This window comes from Hydra viridissima, unplaced genomic scaffold, assembly GCF_058129835.1.
Source record: "Hydra viridissima isolate aposymbiotic clone 2 unplaced genomic scaffold, HvirCarnegie_v1 scaffold_2, whole genome shotgun sequence".
Classification (NCBI taxonomy): Eukaryota; Metazoa; Cnidaria; class Hydrozoa; order Anthoathecata; family Hydridae; genus Hydra; species Hydra viridissima.
The window spans coordinates 10,563,108-10,588,690 of record NW_028324301.1 but is presented as its reverse complement, the minus strand read 5'-3'; the positions used below and the strand labels follow the sequence as shown (position 1 = coordinate 10,588,690).

General features: G+C 28.3%; 1 protein-coding gene across 1 annotated transcript in view; it reads right to left on the bottom strand.

Annotated features, from left to right (window-relative positions):
- Positions 1-24,893, bottom strand: part of LOC145182706 (uncharacterized) — a 30,585-nt gene extending 5,692 nt beyond the window's left edge. Inside the window, exons 1-15 of the mRNA XM_090078019.1 lie at positions 24,427-24,893; positions 24,240-24,342; positions 17,169-17,272; positions 16,499-16,688; positions 14,824-15,035; positions 12,964-13,136; positions 8,882-9,154; positions 8,494-8,759; positions 8,018-8,220; positions 7,746-7,776; positions 7,552-7,609; positions 7,146-7,226; positions 6,911-7,033; positions 6,440-6,781; positions 6,132-6,308 (exon numbers count right to left, since the gene is read on the bottom strand). Of these exons, the coding sequence (XP_089934145.1) occupies positions 6,132-6,308; positions 6,440-6,781; positions 6,911-7,033; positions 7,146-7,226; positions 7,552-7,609; positions 7,746-7,776; positions 8,018-8,220; positions 8,494-8,759; positions 8,882-9,154; positions 12,964-13,136; positions 14,824-15,035; positions 16,499-16,688; positions 17,169-17,272; positions 24,240-24,342; positions 24,427-24,893 (2,803 nt within the window). The remainder of the gene's footprint in view (positions 1-6,131; positions 6,309-6,439; positions 6,782-6,910; positions 7,034-7,145; positions 7,227-7,551; positions 7,610-7,745; positions 7,777-8,017; positions 8,221-8,493; positions 8,760-8,881; positions 9,155-12,963; positions 13,137-14,823; positions 15,036-16,498; positions 16,689-17,168; positions 17,273-24,239; positions 24,343-24,426) is intronic.
- Positions 24,894-25,583: the final 690 nt, after the last annotated feature.

Below are 25,583 nucleotides of genomic sequence, written 5' to 3'. Positions count from 1 at the left end.
TTAAAGCCTGAAGTTATTTCCGGGGCCGTAAGTCTTCGATTTCTTTTACTCATCAATATTATACTACTATCTTCAGCTTTTGTTGTCTTTCGTGGTCTACCAGATCTTTTTTTGTCTTCAAAAATGCCTGTTTTTTTCCATCGTTTGATGGTATCTTGTACAGTACTTCTGGCAACTTGTAATTTTTTGCAAATTTTACGAACTGAATAACTTTCTTTATGTAATGTAATTATTTCAGAACGTTTTGCAACCTTTAAAGAAGGTTTTTTACCCATATTTTTAATTAAATAGTTGAATTATGAAATTTAAAAATTTTTTTGAAGATTTTTTAATGCAACCGTCATTAATACCAAACGAAAACTAAACAAAACTAAATATTCTAATCATTTTAGTCGGATATCATTATATTATAAATATTTCCTTCATGTTTCAACAAATAAATAACTTTAGCAAGACCAAACTCTTAAGAGTAATGTAACGCTATATATCAAGTTAAAATATGCAATTAAAAAAACAAACTTATTTATGTAAGTTTGAGGCCAGTAATACCTAATTACTGACCTCAAATTTACATAAACACTTAAAATTAGTAAGTTTAAGTATTATAAATTAATACTATTGATTAATTTAATGATACAGGATAGATTTTAGCTTTTTATATAAAAAAATATCATGTGTCCGGAAACTTTTGGCCTGCAGTGTATATAAAAATAAATGTTATCAATTACTTAATAGGTAATTGATAACATTTATTTTTATATAGAGGGAAAAATAGGTATTAATAAGAATTTCCTTGACTCTTACAGTCTTACTACTTTTAAAAACTTCAGTTCTAAATAAACTCTGCTTCTTCATTTTATGACTTCAATTATCATGATGATGTAACTTTTTTGAAGGTTTAATTGAAAAGTTTACTTGTACTAACATCACTTAATTGAACTTTTATGATTTTATATTGTACCATACAATAGACAAATTTTCTCAGAACTTATTTTGAAAAAATGTTCTTATGGAATAATATAACCTACAATGATGGCATACATATAATACATTAATATTACATGCGAGCTTTTTTCATCAAAAATAATTTTCAACTAAAATTTAGAAAAAGGCATGACTTTCATTGAAAAGGAAGATAATCCTGCATGTTCTTTAAAATTTTGTTTAATTGAAAGTAACTCTGTTTCTTCTTGTTAGGATTTTGAACTTGTCTTAATTAGCCTTTTCTTTTCACACTGTTGTTTGCATGTAAAGATTAGTTTTGACTTGGTTGCTCAGTGACCAATTTTCACCATGGATACTATCTCCAGTAATTTGACAAACATTAACCAAATACTTAAATCTACAACACAGATGATTTCAATTGCATCATTTCACATGTTTTTTAAAACACACAAAATGATCATTCATCACCAAAATATTTAAAATATTCATAATTACCCAAAATATATCAATTTTTAGTTTTTTCAAAAAAATAAATAATGGTTTTACTTTTTCTCTCTCTCTCTTTTTTTTCTCTCTTTTTCTATTTACTTAAAAGAGTTTTCACATTGCAAATCATGACATAAATTTTGCCACTGTCTTAACTTTTTTTTTTCTCACACTTCCATTTGGATTGATTACAATTCCTTTTTCTAGATTGCCAGAGTATTGATGAGTCCTAATGCTTGCCTGTACTTGTTCATTATCACTTTTCTCATAACATAAAAGCAATAATGGTGGTACTGCTAATAACTAAAACCAAGTTAAATTTGTGTCATGCAATTTACAAAAGATTGTAAGCAGCTTTTTAGCTAAAAAGACAATATTGTAAAAATGAAATAACTTATTTTTAACTGTTCTGCAAAAGGAGTACTTAGCATTTAAAAGTTTTTCAAAAATGTTTAGACCAAGAATTAATAACAATTGATGGCTAATTAATATGCTAAATTGTTGGAATTAAATCTTTTAAATTAACCATTATTGGTTTTAGGCAAGGAGCACTATATGTTACTGGGTTCTAACAGACATGTGATGATAGTTGAATTCTGCATTGTTGAAAGCATCTTTAATAACTGCAATGACTATTCTGGCTACTGTGACCAAATTTGTAAACTTTAGAATGCATTTTCTAACAAGATTACTTATCATCAATAAAAAATTACCAATATATTTGAATGACTTGAATAAACAGAAGCATTATACTTACAAGAATATTTAAACCAAGCAACAGAAGTAAAATACTGTTACTTGATTTTGTTACAAACTGCTGGCTAACACTAATCTAATCACAGTTGGAGTGGTTTTAGCAAAATATGCTTGAAGCACAGCTGATCACATAACTGACAATTCTAGGAACTCCTTGTAGTCATCATGTGTTAATCTCAATCTCTGGGCATTGAGTACTAAACTCATCAGCATCATTCAACCAGATGCTTGTGCTTCAAAAAGTTGCAATAACTTCATTACCTGACACAAGGTTGGTAAATCTATCACAGCCAATTGTTAGCCAAACTTTAAAAAATTTCTTGATAATCAAAATATTAGTTTCATTCAATGGCTCATCTAGTGACCACCCCATCTTCCAAAATAGCTTCAAAAGTCATGTATCAACATGCAAGATGAAGTAACTCATTGTGTTCTTTTTCTCAATGAACACTGCAGTACTATCTTGAATATCAGAAATAGTTGCAGTTATATTAAATTACATGTACTTCACCATTATTGCTAAAATAGCAGTTAACAAGTGCTGTTAGAACACTTACTGTGCCAATCAAGTTTGGGAACAATCAGAAGAAGTTCTACATCTTTTCCTAAATCAAGAACAGAGACTCTGCTTTCCCATGACACCCTTAACATTAATAAGCATCTTTCCATCCCATCAATGTACAATGAGTAGAATACCTGGTGAAAATCAGTTAAGCGTGTCACAATTGTGTTCTTTTCTTCTTAGGTAAATTGAGCAACAAATCAAAGGTAATAGGGTGCTGGTTGACAGCATACAAAATATCACCTATGTTTTATTTTAGATTTTTGCATATTTATTCTTTGTTAAATTGTGATTTTATTGAAGTACATATAGTTTCTACATTAGTGCTAAGCAAAAAAAATTGTCAGGTAAGGCTACAACTGTTTTTGGTGATTGTAAGGATTTACGATATATTTGTCTAATCATTTATTTACAACTATTTAATTTTGATTAATTGCATCTTTCTTTAGACTGTTTTCAATGCACTCAACTGGTCTAAGGAGCTTAGCCACCAATTCAACAATCAAGGAAGAGGAAGAAAGCCCATCTATTACACTTCCAGGAACCAGTAGATCCTCAAAAAGTAAGCCCAGCAAAATTTAACAGTCTCCATAAGAAAAATATTCAAACTTAAGCAATACAAGCACAAAAGGATTTAATCATTTACCATAATTAACAAGCTCATACTGCTCCAAAGGTACCACAAACTCCTTCACACATGAGAGGCTGTTCACTGTGGAACTGGCTTACAACAACCAAAACAGCACAGTCTGGTCAGCAGAGTCTTTTGAAACATTGACAATCATTGAATATGTTTGCTCACAATATCTTTTACATTAGCATTCATCTATGTGTTAATCTGATAATAAGATTGATGCTTTTTGAAATGGAGTTTCATTTGAAAAAGTAAAACTTTTTCTAATTCTTTTAAATAGAATGATTTACTAAAATATAACTGTTTCTGAAGGTCTCTATTGGAGTTAAGATATTTGACTATGAAATTGCTTGTCATTTCATTTTTCTTTACATGAAATTTTTTTTTTAGTTGATAAGCCTAACTAATGTTTATTATGAGACATCATAGTTTGTTTGCTATATAAGCATATAAGGAAGGTGATTAGGTAATTATTTAAGATAATTCTTGCATAATAATAAATGTCAGTTGTTAGCCAATTATTTAAAACTTTTGCATAATGCTAAATGTCAAGCATACAAATAATTTTAAATTTATTCATGATAAAAAGTTTTCAAATATTTTTTTAAAAAAATGTATTAAAAAATAAGTGCACAATAACAAGTAGACTGAGCTAATTTCAGATGTGATCAGTCTAGCTTTATCAGTCTATCAACCACCTATTTTTTTATTGTCTCAAACATTTTCCAATCCACACTACATGGTCTTTTTCTAATTATAAATTTAAAAAATATTAGATTTAGCAATGAATACAATAATTTTTGTATTCAAATATCAGTGCTCTGAAATTGCACCAATAATATTGTCTAGAATGATGTTTTAGGTGAGAATGTATATAAGGTCCTGCGTGAATGTGTTTGACCGTCAATTATTCCTTCACTTTACACTTTGTTGAATAAGCTTAAGTGTTTGTTGTAACATGTACCAATCATTTCATTAGTAAACAATGACTCTGATGAAAGCAGCAGCAATCACATTGATTCATCTTATGAGTCCATGAATGCGTTGTCTGTGTCTCATTATAAAGAAAAGTTAGCTACAAAATTTGGTTTAAGATCTTTAACTAACCAAAAGTGAATTACTGGTGTCCCATCTGCAAGTTTGGAATTTGTTAAATACTAATGTAAGAGTTTTTGTAAGCAATCAGCTGATCTGACACATCTGTTTACCATGAAAGGAGAATTATGTCACTGTAATAATATTCCAGCTAGTTTCATTAAATTTGGAATAGAAAACCATGCTCATTATGTGTTTATTCATTGATGGATTTAAACTTAGCATAAGAGCAGTTCTTCTTTGCAATGACAGTGTGCATCCATCTGTCCTGTTGCTTATTTTTGGTCACATTGAGAGAAACTTAACAAAACCTGAAGGAAATTCTAAATTTTATCCAATACATTGATCACAAATGCTATCTTCATTTTGTTGGGTCTACAAACAGGATGCACAAAACACTGTTGTTTTATTTACCTGTGAGATAGTTGAAATCCTGTTGAGCACTACATGGGGAAAGACCACTGCATAAAATTGCTTTTTTTCTGATGCCTCACATGGACTTTTTCTCTAATAATATGAATAGTGTTAGTGAGAAGTACAGTGAAAAGATTCAAGTTATTTCTGTTATGGAAAAGTGCTACAAAAGCAAATGGTTTCCTGGAATGCCAAGCAACTTTTGTTGGATACTGCATCATAATGTTCTTGATGTGGATTACAAGCTTCTTCTCAAGCCAAACACTTTTAATGTAGTATGGCATTACCATATGCCCAGAGCAATTTAGCTTTGCAAATTTGTTTATGCATAATGTATAACTAATGAGTTTATAAACTACAATATCTTAGATGTAATTATAAAATTAAACAGCAGGTTAGATCACCTCATTCAGTTGCATATTTGATGATTGTAAAGCATAACCAATGTTATATCAGTTATACCATGGTGTGTCTCACTATTGCAGGCTAGAAATTCACTGGGCCTGTTGATTTGTAGCTGTTATTCTGAAAAATATTAGTTTACTGAAATATGGATAGTCCTTTTTAAAAAGAGGGTGTGTGATGCCCAACAGAACTAAAGTAATGAAACCTCCATAGTTGAGCTATTATAACACAGACTTTGGATTTCATATTTTCAAAAATATTTTTAGTGTACAATGCCATGAATGGTATTAATACCAGCAATGCATAAAAGAGTTCAAGTATTTATCACAACAACCCTCAACATGCAACTTAAACAAGCAACAAGTGCTGGAATAATATTATAACATTTCAAAAAAAATTTTAATTGTATCTTTTAAAATGGCAGAAAAGCTAAAAACAGAGCATTTTAATTCATTTTTTATGGTAGATGACATAATCAGAAAAAAACTCAACAACTTACTGACAACAATAAGTAGGACTTTCATATATGGAAATGGTTAAAATGGTGTTGGTATGTTATTTAATATTTATAAGCACCATTTTGCTTACACTATTGCTAAGTACCACTTTTCCTTAAACTTAATATCGTGAAATGGTTAATATCATGATAGTAGAATTCAAAATGACATATTTGCAATTAGTTAAAAACTTTTACCAAAACAGTTACAAAAAATGATTAAAATTTGGATTGTATTGAATTAAAAGCTAAATCAATTATATAAAATTTTTTAAACTTCTTAAATGAAACAAAAAAAAAAAAAAGTAATGAAGATTGAGGAAATTTAAAATTTTTACCAAAAAAGGAGAAAACATTTTCCTTTGCAACACTCTTTCCTTCCTTTGCTTTAAACTCCACAATCTTTTGTTTACTTGACTTCCCAATATCTGTATTTGACTCATAATTACACAACTTAATACATGCATCATTACAGCTAAGGACAAGTTGACCAGAATCGAAGCTTGTGATTATACCTAAAACAGTTTTAAAGCCTTAGAAGTTTAAAATAACTACATATGACTATTGATTAACATAATACTGACCTATATAAAAACAATATCAATTTATACACTATGTATTACAAAAAGTAAGAAATAAAAAGTACCTTTAGAAGTGAAGTTAATAGATGAGTCAAGATAACTTACAACACCTTCGACAGATAGTTCAATAATTCGTATTTTATCTGGTTTTTTAACAGAGTTTGCTTGTTTAACTGGTTGTACTCTTTGTTTATTGCGATGCTTAGTGTGCTTTTTGTGATGACGATTGACTGTAGACACTATTTTATTTTCTGAGGTTGTTCCAGCTTTATAGGTATTTTGAAATACTTCTTTCAAACGAATAAAAGGACTTTTAACTTTTAAATTTGGATTTTCTTTTAACACATATTCTGATATATGACGCCTATTATTTGTAATAAACTTAAATGATGCTTGAGAGATGCTACCTATACAAAACATATTATTTTAAACAAGAAAAACAGCTAAAGGTAATAAAAACAAATTTAATTTAGATTAAGTTCATACTAGAAAAAAAAAAAAATTCATAAAAACTGTTTCTTTCAAAAAACACTTACCTTTTCCTTCGCCAAAATTAGAAAAGATCTCAGAGTTGTTTTGAATAAAATAACAAATATCTTGTTTGTTTTCACCTTCTTTCTCACAGTTTGGAAAAGAAATTTTTCCACTAAAATGAATACCTAAAAAAAGTATTTTTACATAACTTAGTTTTTAAAAAGGTTTGTTACTTTTTGTTATAGCTTCACAGTTTATTGTTAATCTTTTTTTTTTAAAAAAAGGCTTAATAAAAACCTGGTTTTGCTAATTGCTTCAATGCTGGTTTGTCAAAGTATTTCCAAGTATTATTATCCCTTTTTTTTGAAATTAGGAAACCTGAAAACAGTAAAAAAATTTTAATTAATCAATATTTATGTAAATTTATGAACATTTATATATTTATTACAATAAATCATTTTCTAAAAATTAAATATATCTTAGTTAAGTTGTCTTTTTAATCATAATTATCATTCAATATAAATTAAGATTTCTTAATCTTTACTTAGTTTAATCTTGATTTGTTACAAAAAAAGCCTGAATTTATGTAAGCAGCAATTGATTTTCATTAAAATACAAGATAAATATTTTTTTTTAAAACAAATAAATATATTATATAAAATAAATATATAATGCAATATTATAGTAATAATAAAGATAATACATAAAAGATCCATAGAAGATTGATTATGTTCATTTACATCATTCACATTATAAAAGCACTAAATTTATAGACATCATTGACTTTGAATCAGATATAACTTCCTTTTTAATGATTTTGTAGAACTGAAGTGAATGATAATGAAGTTCACCTTCTTCTAACTTTTAACAATCAAATAAATGAAAACTTTTCTTTACTTTTATTTGAATAATAATTGTGACTTTAAAGCTGTTAAATAATATAACAGTAGCAAGCTGAAAAACTAAAAAGATACAATACGTTCAACCAATCTGGTATGTGATTTTTGTAGGGCTATATTGTATATAAGAATCAATTTTCAACAGAAATTCTTGAATGTTGACTTGCAACTGTTAACTTAATGTCATTTTCAATGTACAAGTATGTGGATGTCAGTGTTGAAGGTCAGAAAAAAATGATTGCATGCAAGTAAAAAATATTATTCACTCACTTTAAAAAATTTGAATTTAATGATGTCTCCAATTGTAAAGATGACAAAGGCAGATCTTTTAAATGTTCAAAGTTCCTATGGTTATTATTCTTAGGTAAAAATGACACATTGTTAGCAGCTGATGTCAATTCATTTATGCTCTTGACACTAAATTCACCAATTAGATAAAAACTTTTGTTTCTTTCTTCTATATTAGCAACAACCTAAAAAGTTTGAAATAAAAAAATTTAAAATAACAACTTAAGTTTTATAAATTAAAAAAGCATTTTTTTAAAAAAATTATCAAAACCTATTTTTAGATATATTAAAAGCAATTTACCACATCTTTTTAAATAATTTTTAGATATATTAAAAGCAATTTATCACATCTTTTTAAGTAATTTTCATGCAAATGTTTTCCTACAACATTTACAGAAAAAACTACAAAAAACTCATAAAAAAATTTTTGTATTTAAAACATCAAGTAAGCTACACACTGTTCTTCCCAAAACTAAGACGTCTCCATTCCCTGAAATCTCCCAGTTATCTTCTTTCACTTCAACTGTTAAATTCATTCCTGTTAAATTAACCAAGTTGTTAGCAATATCCCAATTTTCATCAACTTCACAATTAAGTGAAACACTGTTTCCATTAAAAACAAGCTCTTTAAACACTACTCTTTTTTGTAAAACAGATTTGTAAGGTTCATTATCAAACGTTGCATTTGGAATAAGGAAATTACTGATAACATCTAAAAATGAACCTAAACAGAAAAAACTGTTAGAAGACTTAGAACACAAAAAATCTATAAATGAACCTAAAAAATTACCAAAAAAAAAAAAAACAGTTTTGTGCTTTAAATTTGAAAAGAAACAATGAAGCTACCTGCTATGTTGTCATATGAATATACTTTTAACATCCCTACTTTTTGAGAAAATAGAGCTGAATACCCTATTTCATTTGGTAAAACATCAACAATTCCATTACTGAAATTGTTGTTAAAAACTGATTTTATAAGTTTGTGATCTGTTTGGCGCCATTGCAAATTAGCTCCTTCAGGCATTAACACAGTATTTGTTTCTGTTATAAAGTCTCTAGTGAGATTGCGATGTTTGCTGCTCATAATTATAGGAATTTCTGATGTGCAAGAGGAGAAACCTAACATAAAAAAAAACAACTCAATAACAAACTTGTAAGTGTTAGTAACTAAAATGTAAGCAAAATTTCTAAAAACTACAATGTGAAAAATAAAAATGATCTTCTGAGACTTTTAATCACCCTGAGAATCACACTGATGCAAAAATTGGCACATACTTTGGATAAGAACTAATGGGGTTTTCATAGTCAATAATTCACCCTATTTGCAATTATATTAGTTCTCTCATAGGATCACTTTCATTTCCAACTCATTGTAAATTGTGTGCCTTAGGTTTAAAGATATGCATTTTTTAAACAATTATTCAAGGTTTTAACATGTCAACACACAAAACATTTAAACTTCAAAACTATTTTTAATAATCAATATGCACTAACGCTAGTTAGCTATTAATAAAACCTGACAGGTTTAAAACATGTTCTGTGATTAAAACCTTTTAACAAAATTTCACAGAGAAAAAGTTGCACCTGAGAAAAATGTTAAGGATTGAATAAAATATTTGAATTAAATCTGTGTTTTAAAGTAGAAGTATGAGGGCATTAAAGTTGCAAAAAAGCATTATAATTGTTTTGTAAAAAGCATAAGAATTATCATGTAATTTAGAAGATTTTCATTAAAAATGTACTAAATCAAGAATGAAAGATACAAAATCAAGTTAAATCAACCATCATCAGTGTTAAATTCCTCTATTAAAAACCTTTTAGATTATGGGTTGCTGTATCTTTGATTTTTTTTATTTATTCAAGTTTTAAGACTTGAGCTAAAGCAAAAAACATAGCAAAAAACAAAAACAGCAATCTTTTACTGAATATATTGTTTGATTGACATGTTAAACATGTTAAAGGTTGTGCTTGTGATTTAATTTAAGAAAAAGATCACAGATTAAATTTTAATCTCAAAGAATACCTTAATTGAAATAACTAGTTGCAAAAAAGCATTTTAAATGTTTTTCTGAAAAACATTAAAAATTATTTTTTGTGTAAATGAGAAGATTTTCATTAAAAAATTACCAAATTAATAATAAAAGACATTCTTTGTGTCAGATGTAAAAATCCCCTATTAAAAACCTTTTAGAATTCTGTAATAAGTAAATTTAAAACATTTAATAAAATAATTGTATGAGTAATATTAGTCGGTCTAAAGCAATTTTGAAAAAGATGACCTATTGATAAAGTCTGCTACAATTCTGAATAAAATTGTTTATTATTCAAAGTAATCACCTTTCCAAAACTATCTATTCTAGAGAAATTCATACTGAAAATAAACTGAAAAGATTTTTATACTGAATATAAACTGTAACTCCTGTTTCAGTTTATGTTCAATATGAAAATCTTTTCAGTTTATGTTCAATCTAAAAAGTAAAAAAGGTTTATTATTCAGAGTAATCACCTTCCCAAAAATCTGTCCTGCCAGGGTAAGGAGTTCATCAAACTCCTGTTTAAGTTTATGCTCAGTACAAAATTTTTTGTTCTTCATTAAGTTGAACAAACCACTGAAGAAATGATAATCTGTAGGAGGGATGTTTGGGTTCCAATTCCCATATCAGCCTCTGTTAGGTCCTTTTCCTTCAATTTCTGCAGTAATTATTTGCCTGCTTCTTATTGGTTTAAAACACTCTGAGTCTGGGCCACTAAATACAGAAGAGAAGCTTATGCAGATTAGAGTCAGCTTTGGGCACACTCCCACCTTCGGTTATCTTAAAGAACTTATTTTCATCTGAGGTGATGATGTGATAGCTGAGTCTTATGGCTTCAATCAGATGTACATCTTGAATTTAGAACTGCTTTTAGTATAGCAGACAAACAATATTTTGAAACTTTAAACTTTATGTTAATTATAGGAGATATTATCTATCTTTTAAAGAAATCTTTGTGGTGTTAGCAGTTTTTTGAGCAGTGTTGTCCAATGGCTTTTTAATAGACCAGCATTCATATCTTACAAAACCCTTTTAGATAAGAACAAACTATAGATAGTTGGAGAAGTTGGATATGTGTGTGTGTGTGTGTGTGTGTGTGTGTGTGTGTGTATGTATATATTGCAGCATGTAAGGAGATAACTAATTGTTCTACTGAGATCCATAATCTGTGCATCAGTTATTTCTATGTTAAGGCCAATTTGATTTAACCTGGCTCAGATCTCAATAAGATAATATCAAAATTAGTGTTAAATTCACCAAATGAGTCAAATTGATAACAAAAACTGAGAGACAGGTTAAAAAAAACTAATGATATTGCATTTTTTAAAAAAGTATGAAGGGTATACAGCTAGGTGAAGTTAGCATCTTTTCAACTGACATCTCCAGCTGCTACATCTACCACTGTTTGCACTTTTCTTAAAGATTTGATAAAAGCAAAACCTTTGAATTGTTGAATTGCTATCTTAGCAATTGACCCTGATTGTGGAAGCACTTGTTAAATCAGGTGTTTGGTGAGGGTTATAAAAGGTGGTGAAGAAGTAAAGTTTAAAATAAAAATTAATTATTCAAGATGGGAAAAATTTCTGCTTTCATTTTCTTGGTAAAAAAACTGCAAATAAAAACCTTTTCTGAATTTGAATGAAAAATTTCATCAATTTCTATGTCAAACAAAAAACCTTTTTTTTGTCACAAAACTAGTGAACATGGCTTGGCAAGAATGTTCTGAAAAAACAGAAACACTTGACTAAGTTTGTAGTTCAGTTATACTTGCACATTTAGTCTAATATCACAGTTAAGCATTCTTCAACTTGATATTAGATGAAAATTGCTGACTGGCCCCACCACTTAAACAAACATCTTTATCAGACTTAACTAAAACAGACCACTCTTTGTAAGTTTTGAGTTGTTTCTTATTTCTCTACTTGCAAGTCAATCAGTCAAGAATAGAACTTTTGCTGTCAACAGAATTTTGAATATTTTTTTTAAAATTTCTTCTTTTATTGATGTTTGTTTTTTCCTTTACTTAAACTAAGTACAAAGTTCATTTTTACATTAAAAAAATAATTTTGAAAATAATGTATAAAGGGAATATTGCTTAAAAAATGCCCACCCCGTAATACCGCACTGGTTATCAAAAGTATGATGCGCGCTATAAGATTATTCATTTTTTCATGTTTAACATTTATTTTTTAAAAATTATAACAAATAATTGTTTATTTTTTACATTTACAAACTATTTTTTTGAATTAGTCAGTTTTTCTACTTTATTGCACTATTCATTTTTTATATACAACAATCCTTTTCCCCATTAAAAACATTTCGTTTTCTACTGGTTTACAGAACTATGCATTTCTTTAATTTATGGCAGTTTACATTTACATTAAAATTCCCATTTAAATAAAGATTTTATTTCAGTGTATTGCTGAAAAAAGTAATATATTTAAACCCAATAAAACAAAGATCATAAATTATCACAATTGCAAAAAAATTTTCTTCAGATTGAATAACAAATAGATTGCTTGCAAAAAGCAAGAGATTGAATAGCAGAAATGATTTCAAACAGTACTTGAAATAAAATCAATCCAGAATTATTATTCATCAGTACTTGTGATATTTGGTGATATAAAAATGCAATTAACCTAAATTTTTTATAAAACAAAATGCAACTTAAACATTGTCAGCAATCAAATAATATTTTATCAACATTGAAAAGTTTTTTTCATAAGTGATGTTAATAAAAGCATTAACAACCTGTTAAATCAAACAGAAAATATTTGTTTTTAATGAAAATTAATGAGTAATCAAATTAAAAGATGGTTGTCTGACTCTTAAAGTCATTTAGCAATTATGTTTTTTACATTGACTATGGATTAATAATTTATTTCTCATACTTACATTTATAAGAACTAGTTAGTGATTTTAAAAAATCCTTATCCATTTTAGATCCAATTTTTTCATTAATGAACTGCAGCCGATATTTGTCTTCTGGATTTGTAATCTTTTTAAAAAATCCTACTGAAGAGTTAGTTGAGAACTTTTGGAAGATAAAGAATGAGTTGTCATCATCCCTAACAATAAAACAACATAAAATCAATACTGAAACAAACAAAAATCAGAACAAAATTTAGTCTACATAATTCACCTATTGTTTGCTATCAAAAAAAAAAAGTTATCCAAAAGAATTCAACAAGAAAGTTACTATTCAAAAAACAATCATTCTCTTTCATCAGCAACTTAATAATCAAGCAATTATGTAATAAAAAGACTTAACTGTACTAAATTTAATCATAAAATAAAAGTATTTGAATATTCAAAGTTATGCGTTTTATTAGAAATTTAAAACTTAAGCACAAGTTTTGAAATCCTTTTCAATCAAGTTTCATTAACTAGATAAAAAGAATAAAAACTGCAAAATATTAGTTGAAAACTTTCATCAGAAAAAGTATCAAGATGAACACAGCATTTAGTACTAACTATAATTTTAAAACAATATGCTTCAGTAACTCAAAACTTTACTTTTAAATGCTTTATTAAAACATTAAATTTAATTCATTTATTTTAACCTGTTCTTGAATGAAGAACCAGAAAAGTGAAAAACAAGATATATAAGATATCTCAGTTTGTAGATATTAGCCCCAACGTCATGAAGGATAGAACAGGAATAGAGTTTATTATTATGAGCATACTAAAAAAGATTGTTTTGTATATGTTTCATATATTCAAACTTCGTTCAAATAATTCTGAAAAGTATGGGGCATACAGAATATAAGTTTCACAACTACTTACACTTCTGAGCAACAATGCTGGTTGCAAACTGTTATGAAATTTAGCTCAATGACATAATAGTTTACTAAAAGCCAGTCTTTATAGATTAGTTCTAAAAGTTAGGAGACAATGAAATAGCAAACTTAACTTGTTATAATCCTGTTAGGTCTTATTAGCATAATAGAGTCTAAATTAAATTTTTAAAACCATTTTGCGAATTGTTTTCAGGAAACTACTTTTGCTCTGCATTCAGACTGAAATTCAAACAGTAAATCCCAAACTAAAATTTGTTATTATAATTGATCTTTTGCTCTGCTTTCAGATTCATGATTAAATGTTAATTTGTTTGATGATTAAAACAAGATGGTTTAAAATCTAATGTCACATTAACAACCTAACGCAAAATTTTTTTATTGCAGCATTAAATGTAAGTTAAAGTAAACTAAAGCGAATTAAATAAAGAAACAAATGTGAATTAAAGTGAAACAGTCAAAATATTCAAATCCTGGCTGTAATACAACATTTGAATATAAACCGTTTAAATTTAGACCATGGCAAATGAATCAGGACAATTTAGTAATTTCAGTAATATAACAGTTTTTAAAACATGATGCATTCATAACTGAACTAAAGTTTGTTATCACAAAGAAGTGATCAAAAAACTTTTCAACAAGATAGGTACCATATTGTATACAAAAAAACATCCTTTTTATTAGCAATTTAATAATCAAATAAATTTAGAAGAACTGCATTACTTTTCATTTAAACATGTTGTCTATATATTATCAGTTGAACTGAAAACATGAAGATGACTCAGTAATTATGATTCTGAAGTAGTTTAAGATATACCATAAAAATGATTTGGAATAGTTATTTTTAACCTAACCAAACACACTTGTTAATTAATCAAATAAAATTTTAAAACATACTAAATATAAATGTTTTATGTCCATTTACAATGCTTGAAATAAACTATGAATATCAACTTACCAAAATATAACTTCAACATAATGATTAGGGTTCAGCACTGCTGTCAATTTAACTTCATTTAACATAGATGGAAAAAGACCATTTGATTTGTTGCTTGCACTTAGTTCGGTATAATTAACACCAAAATGTTTCCTTAAATATTCTTCTACTAGAATACTATTACCAACAGAGAGATCAACTTGTATATCATTGCTACCAGCTTGTTTTGTTACCTAAAAATTTTTAATTTGAAATTTTTTTTTAAAAAAAATTTATAAACTTGGATTATTTATAATAGTTACTACTTTTAATAATTTTCAGCAAAAATATTTTTTAATCAAACTTTCTACAAATATTTAAAATACAGTTATAAAATTTTTTGAAAAACATGAAATATTATAAGAGGCTTCTAGTTTAAAAAAAAAACAAAAAAACATAAATATTGTTAAAATATTTTTTCAGATCATAAACATGGTGTTAAGAAAAAGTTTAATCTAAGATCTATGTAGTTAAGAATTATTAAATACTTGATTGTAATAATAAAAAAAACACCACTATTGTTCAATATATTTATAGAGGTTTGTTTAAGAGTAGTTGAATGCTTCACTGTATTCAAGTTAAGGAGGGTCACACTGTATGAAGCATGTGTACAATCAAGCATTAATTTTAATTTTTCTCTGGCTTAAACTTTTTAATGTAGTAAAAATTAATAACAAAAAGAAAATTATTTTTTTAACCAATTTAAAAATTTTGCAACTGTTGTAAATTTTAGTTATATGTAACCATTAACAAATAAAAAAATTTTATATGAAGAAAAAAAACTAAACACAATGATTAAGAAAAGATATACACACAGAGACTTATTTAACCTGTCATTAACATTTTTTTTTTTCACTAATACTATAGGAATATAGTATTAGTAAACTTAAATTTTGAATTTTAAATATCAAAAGATCCTAATCTAGAATAATTCTCACCCTAAATTTATAGTACAATTTTTAGACTTGTTTCAAATGAAGTTATAAAATTTAAAGTAAAACATTAAAGGAATATGAAATGTATTAAGTTTTAAAAGGCAGTTGGTTTTATTCAAATTCAATTAATATTTCTTGAGAAAATTGCCTTTTTTCAAAAACCATGATTTAATTGTTAAATACTGTGCATACCCTATATTGCTATAGGAAATTTATTGAAGAATAAATTTCCTTTGTAAAATTTTGAATTCTTTAAAAAAGTAAGTTCTTACTTTTTTAACGAATCAAAAGTATACAAAAAAGAAAAACCCTTAAATCTACCTAAAAATAATTCTGAAAAGTATACATGCTTTAAAAAGCATGCAATCACCAGATTTTTTTATTTTTTTATTTTTATGCAGCCTAATCTATTTATTTAAATATATATATTTTTGCTTAAATACAACTCAATAACTGGTTCCTTGTAAAGCATTTCAAAACTTTCGATTGAAGATAAGGTAATTATCTAAATTAACTATGTACTCTTAAATTTGTTCAAGCAGTTTAAATGACTGTTTAGATTCTCATTTAAAGAGATTTAAATCAGGAAGTTTATCTGGAAATTTAATTTTAATTAACTATATTGACAAATATGATCAGTTAACTATTTTATTTTTTAATACTATTTTATTTACACAGATAAGGAAAATCATACTGATGCAAATCAAGAAGCTAATAATTACCTTAGCATTTTGATCTCCATTCATTATAATTTCCATACTTTTATAGGTTGTGTCATTTGTCTTGAGTGTCATATTTACATTTTTAATTATCTGATTACCCTCTCCAGGAGACAAAATTTCAAAGCTCTGAGAAGTACAGTTAAGCTTCTTATAATTCCCTTCCATTGAAAAAGATGTGCAACTCACTGTTCTAAAGAATAAAATTGTTACCATTAAAATGCAAAGAAAAAAAAATTTTCATATTAACAATAGGATAATTGTAATTTATTTCCATTAAAGAGATACTCAAAAACATTTTTAAGAACTAAGTTTTTTATTTAAAATCTATTTTTTGAGAATATATAAAAAAGTTTACAATTATATTGAGTAACATCAAAACAACCTTTCACTCTACTTATACTAAAATAATACTGATCCTTTTTACAGTGTAGAAAAATTCTTTATTCCATATAGTTATGCATACTTCTGATTTTAAAAAAATGCCATTAGGGAATTTAACATGAAGAAAGAAATCATCTGAGAAATAAAATATGTTTTTTTTTTGTTTTTTTTTTAACGAATTACTAATATTACCAACTTATTGGACAATAAGCTTCAATAAATTATATTAGTTAAAAATGAATTAACAAGAACTAGCATAAGCAATAAAAATGAAATACAGATGACTTACTGAGGATGTAAAAAGCCAAAAGAATTTAAATCTATTTCTGGCAAAAATGCAATAAATGCAGATTGAAGGGAACAAATTTTACCAAACAGAAAATATTCTTTAACCTAAAACATAAAAACATTGATAATTTGTGAAACATAAAGTGAAACTAGATTGCTTTTATCTATAATCCAAAATTGCTTTAAACAAAATTAAGATGCAAATTCACATGAAAACTTTTAATTGTTGAGAAGAGTTTTCAAAATTGCTGCATTGCAGTTATCAAATGTTAAATTGTTTACTAACAAATTACAAAATGCTATCTTGCTAACTTGAATTTGTTTTGCAGTACCAACTCAAGTTCTTGATTTTTTAAGAACATTTTACATGTTCAGACATTTATTTAAACTAATAGGTTTATATACATGTATAAAAGTATGACCATATCTTTCTTTGGTAGAAGAGGGTGGAGAGAACTAATTCGCTTCAATCTGTTTAAAGAAGTCAAAAGATGCAGAAAATAGTTTACAAAAGTTTGGTTACCCATAGAAATGAGCAGCTGCATGGGATGTCCCAATAGAATGGGTTATTTCTCAAGAATTTTTGAATTGAGATTTGGCTGGCCATTTTTCTAATGTCTTTGATCATATATACTGATAATCGATTCTCTTTATTTTAAAATTGAATGTTTAGACAGGTAATTTTGACCCTCAAAATAATAGTGTTATCAAAAATATATTGTTTTAAGCGCGGGTTTGAAACGTTTACTAATCTGATCATCATAAAACCAATTTGAATCTCTGAATCAATTCTCTGTCCCTAAATTCCTGTCATTTTTTATAATTTCAGCTATAACTCTTTTTTACTTATGCTTCATAATTAAACCGATAATATTATTTATAAATATTTTAAATTTTTTGTTTTTTATTACTATAAATTGTTAATTAAAACTTATAATATGAAAAAAGCAGATAGAACTCTTTAATTCTGCGACGATTTGGAATTAAAATGAAGCCGAAAATTCGAAATTAAATTTAATTATTGCAAAGAGAATACAGCTATGAAATAAATAATTTACCAAAGATTATATTTACTAGACACTTTATAATGTACAAGTAAGTTAATAACTTAATCCCTATTTATCTTTATTTTTCTTTTATTACATTCCCGAAATCCCGGGAAATTTTTGTGAAAAATCCCGGGATTACGGGATTAAAATTTGTTGGAATCCCGGGATTGCCATCCCTAGTAAAAACAACTCGAGTGTTGCACGTGTTTTTTTTACAGACCACGTGAAAATCACGTATATATTGATAACGTAAGGTAGCACGGCATTTGACCTAGATACCGCACATTAGGAACATTTTTTGCAATAAAAGAAAATAGACAAAAGTATGACATGTGGTTTTTGCAAATCATGATTCAATTCACGCCAACTTATTTTAGGATTCTAACTTTGTTGGCTAAATTTCTTGAAATTTTTATGGAATAAGTTGAGAAGCTCTTATATTGATTAAAAATAAAAACTTTAAAACAACTAAAAACTGTTTAAATTAAATAAATATACATTTTAAATTATTATACTTAAACTTTCATTTTATACTACAAGTCCCGTGATAATTAATTTTTGTCATGTAAAAAATAATAGTTCAAAAAAGTTTCATTTTTGCAAAGAAGGGAAGAAATTGTAGCAGCGCCCATTTTGATTGGCAAGGAATTTTCTCCTTTGGGCAGGTCATAGTATTTGTTGTGTTAAACCTAAAACTTCCAGCAGTAAATAAAATTAACTTTCATTTTTCTGAATGATATTTCAGCAATTTTCTTGATGAACAACCTAATAAGCATAGCAAGAAGATGTATCTGCTATCAATATTACTGCATGCATTTAACAATTATAAAGGCTTTTTTTATTTTTATCTTTATTTTTTGTTGCCATTTTTGTCGTAAATAACGTCTTCAAGATGCAAATTGTTTGTGTGTAGGTAATAATGTATGTAGGTACTAATGTGTGTATGTTTTAAAGTAAATAATGCAAGTAAGTCTTAATTTATTAAATCTGTCAAAATGACGCGGTTGTAAAACTGTATAAAAAGAGAGTGTAGTTTGTAAAATGCATGATTAGCAGTCAGATGGAAAATATATTATAAAGTTCATAAAGAAAACAGTGACTCTTTAGAGTCTCAGGGAAAGTCTAAACAACTCCCCACGTTTTTATGGTTTTTGCAGAATTTAAAAATCTAAACATTTAGGAGAAATCCTTGGAATTTTTATTATATGCAAGTATCGGCATAGCGTTAGAAGGTTTTTGACGAATAATAATGAACAGCTACCACCATCAAACGCCAACGTTTATTTTTTTTCCATTCTATTTTGGTATTTTGATAATTTTAATATTCAAGGATACTCAAACTGTTGAAGACATTCGAAAAGTGGTCTTTGGCAAACATAACGAATTAGAGCAGTGAATAATGCCATGACTTTCTCTGAGTTCAGAGGGGTCATTATCCTGCATCTCGAATGAAGGGGCTGCTGGACAATACTTTTGTACTCAGGGTTTGAAGACAATTTGAAAATAGAAGGTTGATTTAGGACAAGGTTGTCTAACCTCTCAATGAGGGTATATGTACTTTTTGTCATTAAATTTTCCTTAAAGATTCTGCTCGAGCTCAAAAGACAAAGCCTAATTGGCATTAGCTTGAAGCTGAAGATGGTGCTTCTGGAAGCCCAAATAAGTAATGATCAATGTTGGAGGTCAGGGCCTTTTGCAAAAGACATTTGAATTCGGAGAGATAAAAGAAACCATTGAAGTAAACAGTGGTCAGTTTTCTGATGGGTGTATGAGTTTTCTGATGGGTGTTATGAGTTTCTGATGGGTGTTATCTGAAACTTTGGTGTTGATCTTTTAAACTTTTATCTGAAACTTTGGTGCTGATCTAATATAAAATAGTTGGTGGTTAGTTAACTATAAATTTAACGAGGAACTTAAGTTTGAAACAGTGGTACTTCAACAATTTTGAAACTGGTATGGGCTATCATGAACTCTTTTTGAGAGTTGTAAAGCGTTATCAAGATACCTACCTTTTATACTATTTAAGACTAAAGGTTCCTAATTTTATGAAACAATACGTCCTTGGCAATGGTTAAAAGTTTAAAAGATTTATAAAATTAAATCAACATATTTTTAAACCGATTCCTTTAATTTACTTTTTTTCAAACTACTAAAATTTTTTATTACTTTAAAACTGACCTATAATGATGTTTTCAAGCTTCAATCTACTTCATGTATTTTTGATTAACAACTACCCCACCAAACATAAGACGACTTTAAGACGTATGTAACTTATCTTTAACTCGTCTAGACGTCTACAACTAGTTAAAGACGTGTTTAAGACGGCTTTTCAACACCTCGTTAAGACATCTTCCGACAACCAGTTTAAGACATCCTTAACACATCTTTATAAGACGTCTTTCGGAATAACCAGTTTAAGACATCCGTAAAACATCTTAACAAGAAGTCTGTTGGAACAACAAGTTTAAGACGTCCTTAAGGCATCTTAACAAGACGTCTTTTTGAATAAGCTGCTTAAGATGTCTTTAATCGATGAAGTATTAGAAATGGACGTGCAAGGTTATTGTTTTTTTGCAAACCATGCTAGTTGCACATTCTTAAAAATCTATTGTTTTAAACAATAGAAATTCAATTCTCTTAAAGTCTGTCGGATTCGTCGAGAATTTTTGGGCTCGCCTAACGTCAACTTCCTTTTACTTATTAAAGATAACAGCAATAGAACCAAGTTTTAAGCTTAACTTTATATAGCAAGGCATTCTTAATATTTTAAGAAATAACGTGGATGATGAAAAGAAATTGAGATCATTAACTTGAATACTTTAGTACATGTATAACTTGAGAGGTAATAAATAATACGAAATATCAAGAAGTTTTGTAGCTACCTAGAGCAAAATGGCTCCATGTTTAGTGAACTACTCCATCTACTATATTGTTGCTGTCTTCCGGTTTATGAATATTATAGAATTTTCTATTTGGGCTTGCTCCATCAGACACTATAGCCCTTAGTTTAAGTCTAATGGATTCTAATACTGTTATATATATATATAAGCGCTATGTTACTTTTGCAACCCCACCCTATTTTAATACAGATTATGAAAGATCTTCGTTTAAAAATAAGAAAACGTATAAGAAAAAACGCTTTTAGACCAATGTACTCTAAACTCAATCAGAAAATTTTAAAAACTCATACAAACACGCTATCATTTGTCGTTTTTTCAAATTTAAAAATCTAAAGAGCGGTGAAAACCAGGTTTAATTTCTAAATAATTGTTTTCATTTTTTAAATTCGTCATCCAGTTAAAAAATAGCAAATATTTTCGTATGTTTTTAATTTTTTCAGATTTAGTTTAGAGAACATTGAGTTGGTCTAAAAGCAATGTTTATTATACATTTTCTTATTTTTGGATGACGATCTTTTATAATCTGCAATAAAAATAGGGGGTACTATAGGAAAATAGCGCCACATACACCTTACACCATATACACCTTGTACAGAAAGTTTAAACGCACTTGTTTTTTTGTAAGTTATGGTAAGTTTGGACTGGTGCAAAGAGAAAATCTGATGCAGGGTCTTCGTTTTTTTTTTGTTTTTTTTTTCTTAGCCAATTATTAAGAAAAAAACACAATTTTGAAAGAAGAAAACACAAAATCTTTTCTGAAATGTAATATCAAATACAAGAAATCAAAAAGTTGATGAGAAGAATGTGCAATAAAGTTTAAACGCACTTATCAACTTTTTGTCATGGAAATATGTTAATATGGGATATGATCCCCGTTGTTTTTGATACATGCTTGTAATCGGCTCGGCATTGATTCAATGAGGTTTTCAATCATCTTGATTGGTATTTCAAGCCACAAAGTTTGTTAGTTCTTTTTTAAACATTTCGTGACTGGTTATTTGCTTTTTTGTTAGTTGATAATCCATCCAGCTCCATAAGTTTTTGATCGGGTTTAAGTCAGGTGATCGTGCTGGCCAAGTCGTGAGTCAAATATTACTTTCAACGAAATAATTGAAAATTGAATGTGCTGAATGACATGGAGCATTGTCTTGTTGAAATAACCAGTTTTGATCAGCCTGGAACAAATCGCTACTAGGGATAAGCGAATTTTCCAAAATGTCACAATACCCATGGGCGCCGAGATGGGTGGGTGGTGGTGGGGGTGGACGGGGAAGATTCCCGGGGCCCCGCGTGTGTACAAACAATTTTTTAAAGTAATTTTTAAAGTACGCTTCTTTTGGTCCTGGGTATGTAGTTGATCATAATGAGGGTCCCTTAAGAAAACTTCCTCGGGGCCCGAAACTTCTCTCGGCTGTTATGACTATGCCTATTCTGGTTCAATCTTCCTTCTTATATTTTATGACAGCCAACGCCTGAGTCTGATATGCATCCCCATATGCCGACAGGGCCTGTTTATATGGACAAGGACTAGCCCATTTGCCGAGCTAGCCCGGAAAACGAGCCAGTTTTAAAATTGCGTCTATATGAATTTTTGCCAAAAAAATAAAAAATGATATCGAGGTCAGCCTGGCTTTTTCTAGCAGGGCTGGTTAATATCTTATATAAATTTGTATGCATGCCTATAAATTCTTACATTTTTTTAAATTTGAAAGATTCCTCGTAAAATAATAAATTTAATAATAAAACTGGCAACTTTCGCGTACTTAAAATTTTAGTTGTTTTGCTTTTATAAATTACCAAAGATAAAGTATCTTTTAAGCAATATAAAGCAATAGCTACTTTTTTATCTGCTGATAGAGCTCTAGAGTTAGGCGAAAAAGGGTCAGGAGATAAATAAGGGCTTCACTCTGAAACCAAATTCATGAAAAGAAACCGTAAAAGCCTAAAATCAGCTCTGCCAGTTTTAAACCAGCAACTACGATTTTTCTTTCAAGACGCCTCTGTCTTGCTTGTTTCATCTTTTGAAGTGATTATGATCGTTTTCGTAAAAGAATAATATTTAAAAAATTACCAAATTTAAATTTGTGAAGGTTATATAATACAATTAGGCTTTTAAGAAGCATTATTTGTGTAATAATACCAGTTAAACATATTGTTAAAATGCAATGTGTTTTTTTGTCGCCAGCCGCCATCTTTAAAGTTATTATTTTACCGATAAAGAGCCTGCTATAAAAAGCCAGGCTGACCTCGATATCATTTTTTATTTTTTTTTTGGCAAAAATTCATATAAACGCAATTTTAAAACTGGCTCGTTTTTCGGGCTAGCTCGGCAAACGGGCTAGCCCTTGTCCATAAAAACAGGCCCTCAAAGAATTTAGCAAAGCCAATATAAGGCAAACCGCAAGAATAACTTAGTATTTAATATTAACAAAATATGATTTACCAGCTATATCGTCGCGTTGGTTTGACAAGGTTCTAACTGATCTGCGATTAGTTTTGGGTAAATCAATATTAAAAATTGTTATGTTCCTTCCATCAAAAGTTGTTAAAATTTATCGATAATATTTTTTACTCATGATAACATAAGCATTTGCTATAAGTATTACTATTTTTAATTAAAAAATATTTCACTCTTCATAGAAAAATGAATTCCCCAAAATGCAGTTAGAACCTTGTCATTGTGAAATAATCATATTCTCACAATGACAAGGTTCTAACTGCTGTTTAACGGTAGTTATAAACATGTTAGTTACTTTGAAACTTTGTGACTGAAGCAATTAGTTACTTTAAATTTTGTAACTGAAACAATAAAATAATAAAAAGCTAATTTTTATAAATTAGATTATTTTTATTATATTATATATAAATTATATTATTTTTCAGTCACAAAACAAGGTTACAACATTTTGTTTACTAATTTTTTTTTTGTACTAGATTATTTGATACGTTTTAAAACCATTGCATTAAGTACAACCTTTAAAAATTTTTCATGTTTATTTTATAGGTGAAGAACAAATCGATAGTAACTTGTGTCCTCGAGAGGTATAAACGGAAATGCAGCTTTAAATCTTTTTTTTTTAAATCTGCAAGTTCCTTTATACAGTTTTGAATCTTTGGTTTTACATTCAAAACAGTGGAAGTTGATGGACTTGTTGCTGCATTCTTTCTGTTAGGTTTTTCATTGAACTTGACATTCGCACAGTTCATAGGTCCATTATGATCATGGCTAGATTTAAAATGTATAATGTGAGATATTTAAGTAAATGTTAGAGCAACAACGTTAGAAAAAGGAACTGAACTGTAATTAAACAGCTTTGCTGTTACTAAACAATCCTTGAAGTCTCGTGGTTTCATTTGAATGATACGACAAGGATTTTTTCTGTTAACATGTTTCAACATCCTTATCAATCCAATTGGGCTATAAAAATCAGTTTTCCTCATGAGCTTTTCAATTTCGCTATGGGCATGATCCACCTCTTGGACACATGAATGACCTGGAAGGGAATAATTCATAGTGATTGAGTTAATGTTAGGATTGTCTCTTAAAAAATGTAACACAGCTTTTGATAATATACTATTCCGATTTTGAGGAACGCAGGAGTTAGACCAAGTAATTAAGTCACTTACGTCGTTTTCCTCTGCCATATCACTCAAAATTTTGCAAAAGGCACTGGCAAGATCATCGCCGCTTCTTCCCTCCATTGATTCAGTCCATAATGCACAGTACACTTTTTTGGTTGTTGAAAAATAATCTGTCAAATTATACACCCTTAGCATTCTCAGATAAAAAAGGCAACTAACTTCTGCATGCGGAGTCAATATAACATTTTGAAGATTAAAAAGTAAAACCGGAACATTTTTATCTTTTTTTTCTTTAGCACGTATATCTCTCATTTCTTTTTTAAAAACTTGATGTCTTTCAAAGTCTTCTCTCAATTTTTCTCAGTATCAGTGTTTTCAGCAACTTTAAACTTCTCACAAAGGTCGCATCTATCCTTTTTGGGAATGTGAAAACCAAGATTGAATTCGGTGGAGAAAAGATGGTAGTAAATAGATTTTTTTACTGGCTCAACATTTTCGTTTATACAGTTCTCTTTGTAAAGATTATACATTTTTGAAATATTAAGGTGTGACTCAAGGTATTCTCTATTGGTACTTACACGGCAATGTGACTCAACTGTTGGAAAAGATTTTATGTGATCCCTAGCTGAGTTGGTGTGTGTTTTGGTGCACTCTGCGGTATACGTTTGCCTTTCATGATTTTGTGCAGGAGTATTTATTTTAACATCTTTGCTGTTGTGAGCTGTGTAAACTAGCTTTTGTGAAATTGACAGTGTAGTTAGGTAAAATGTTTTGCAAGCACGGACTTTTTCTCTTTTTACATTTTTGAAAAAATTTCTTTTTCAGCATGGTCATCAGTTTTTATTTGCATTTTCACTACGATTGTTTTCCTAGTGGTTTCTCTTT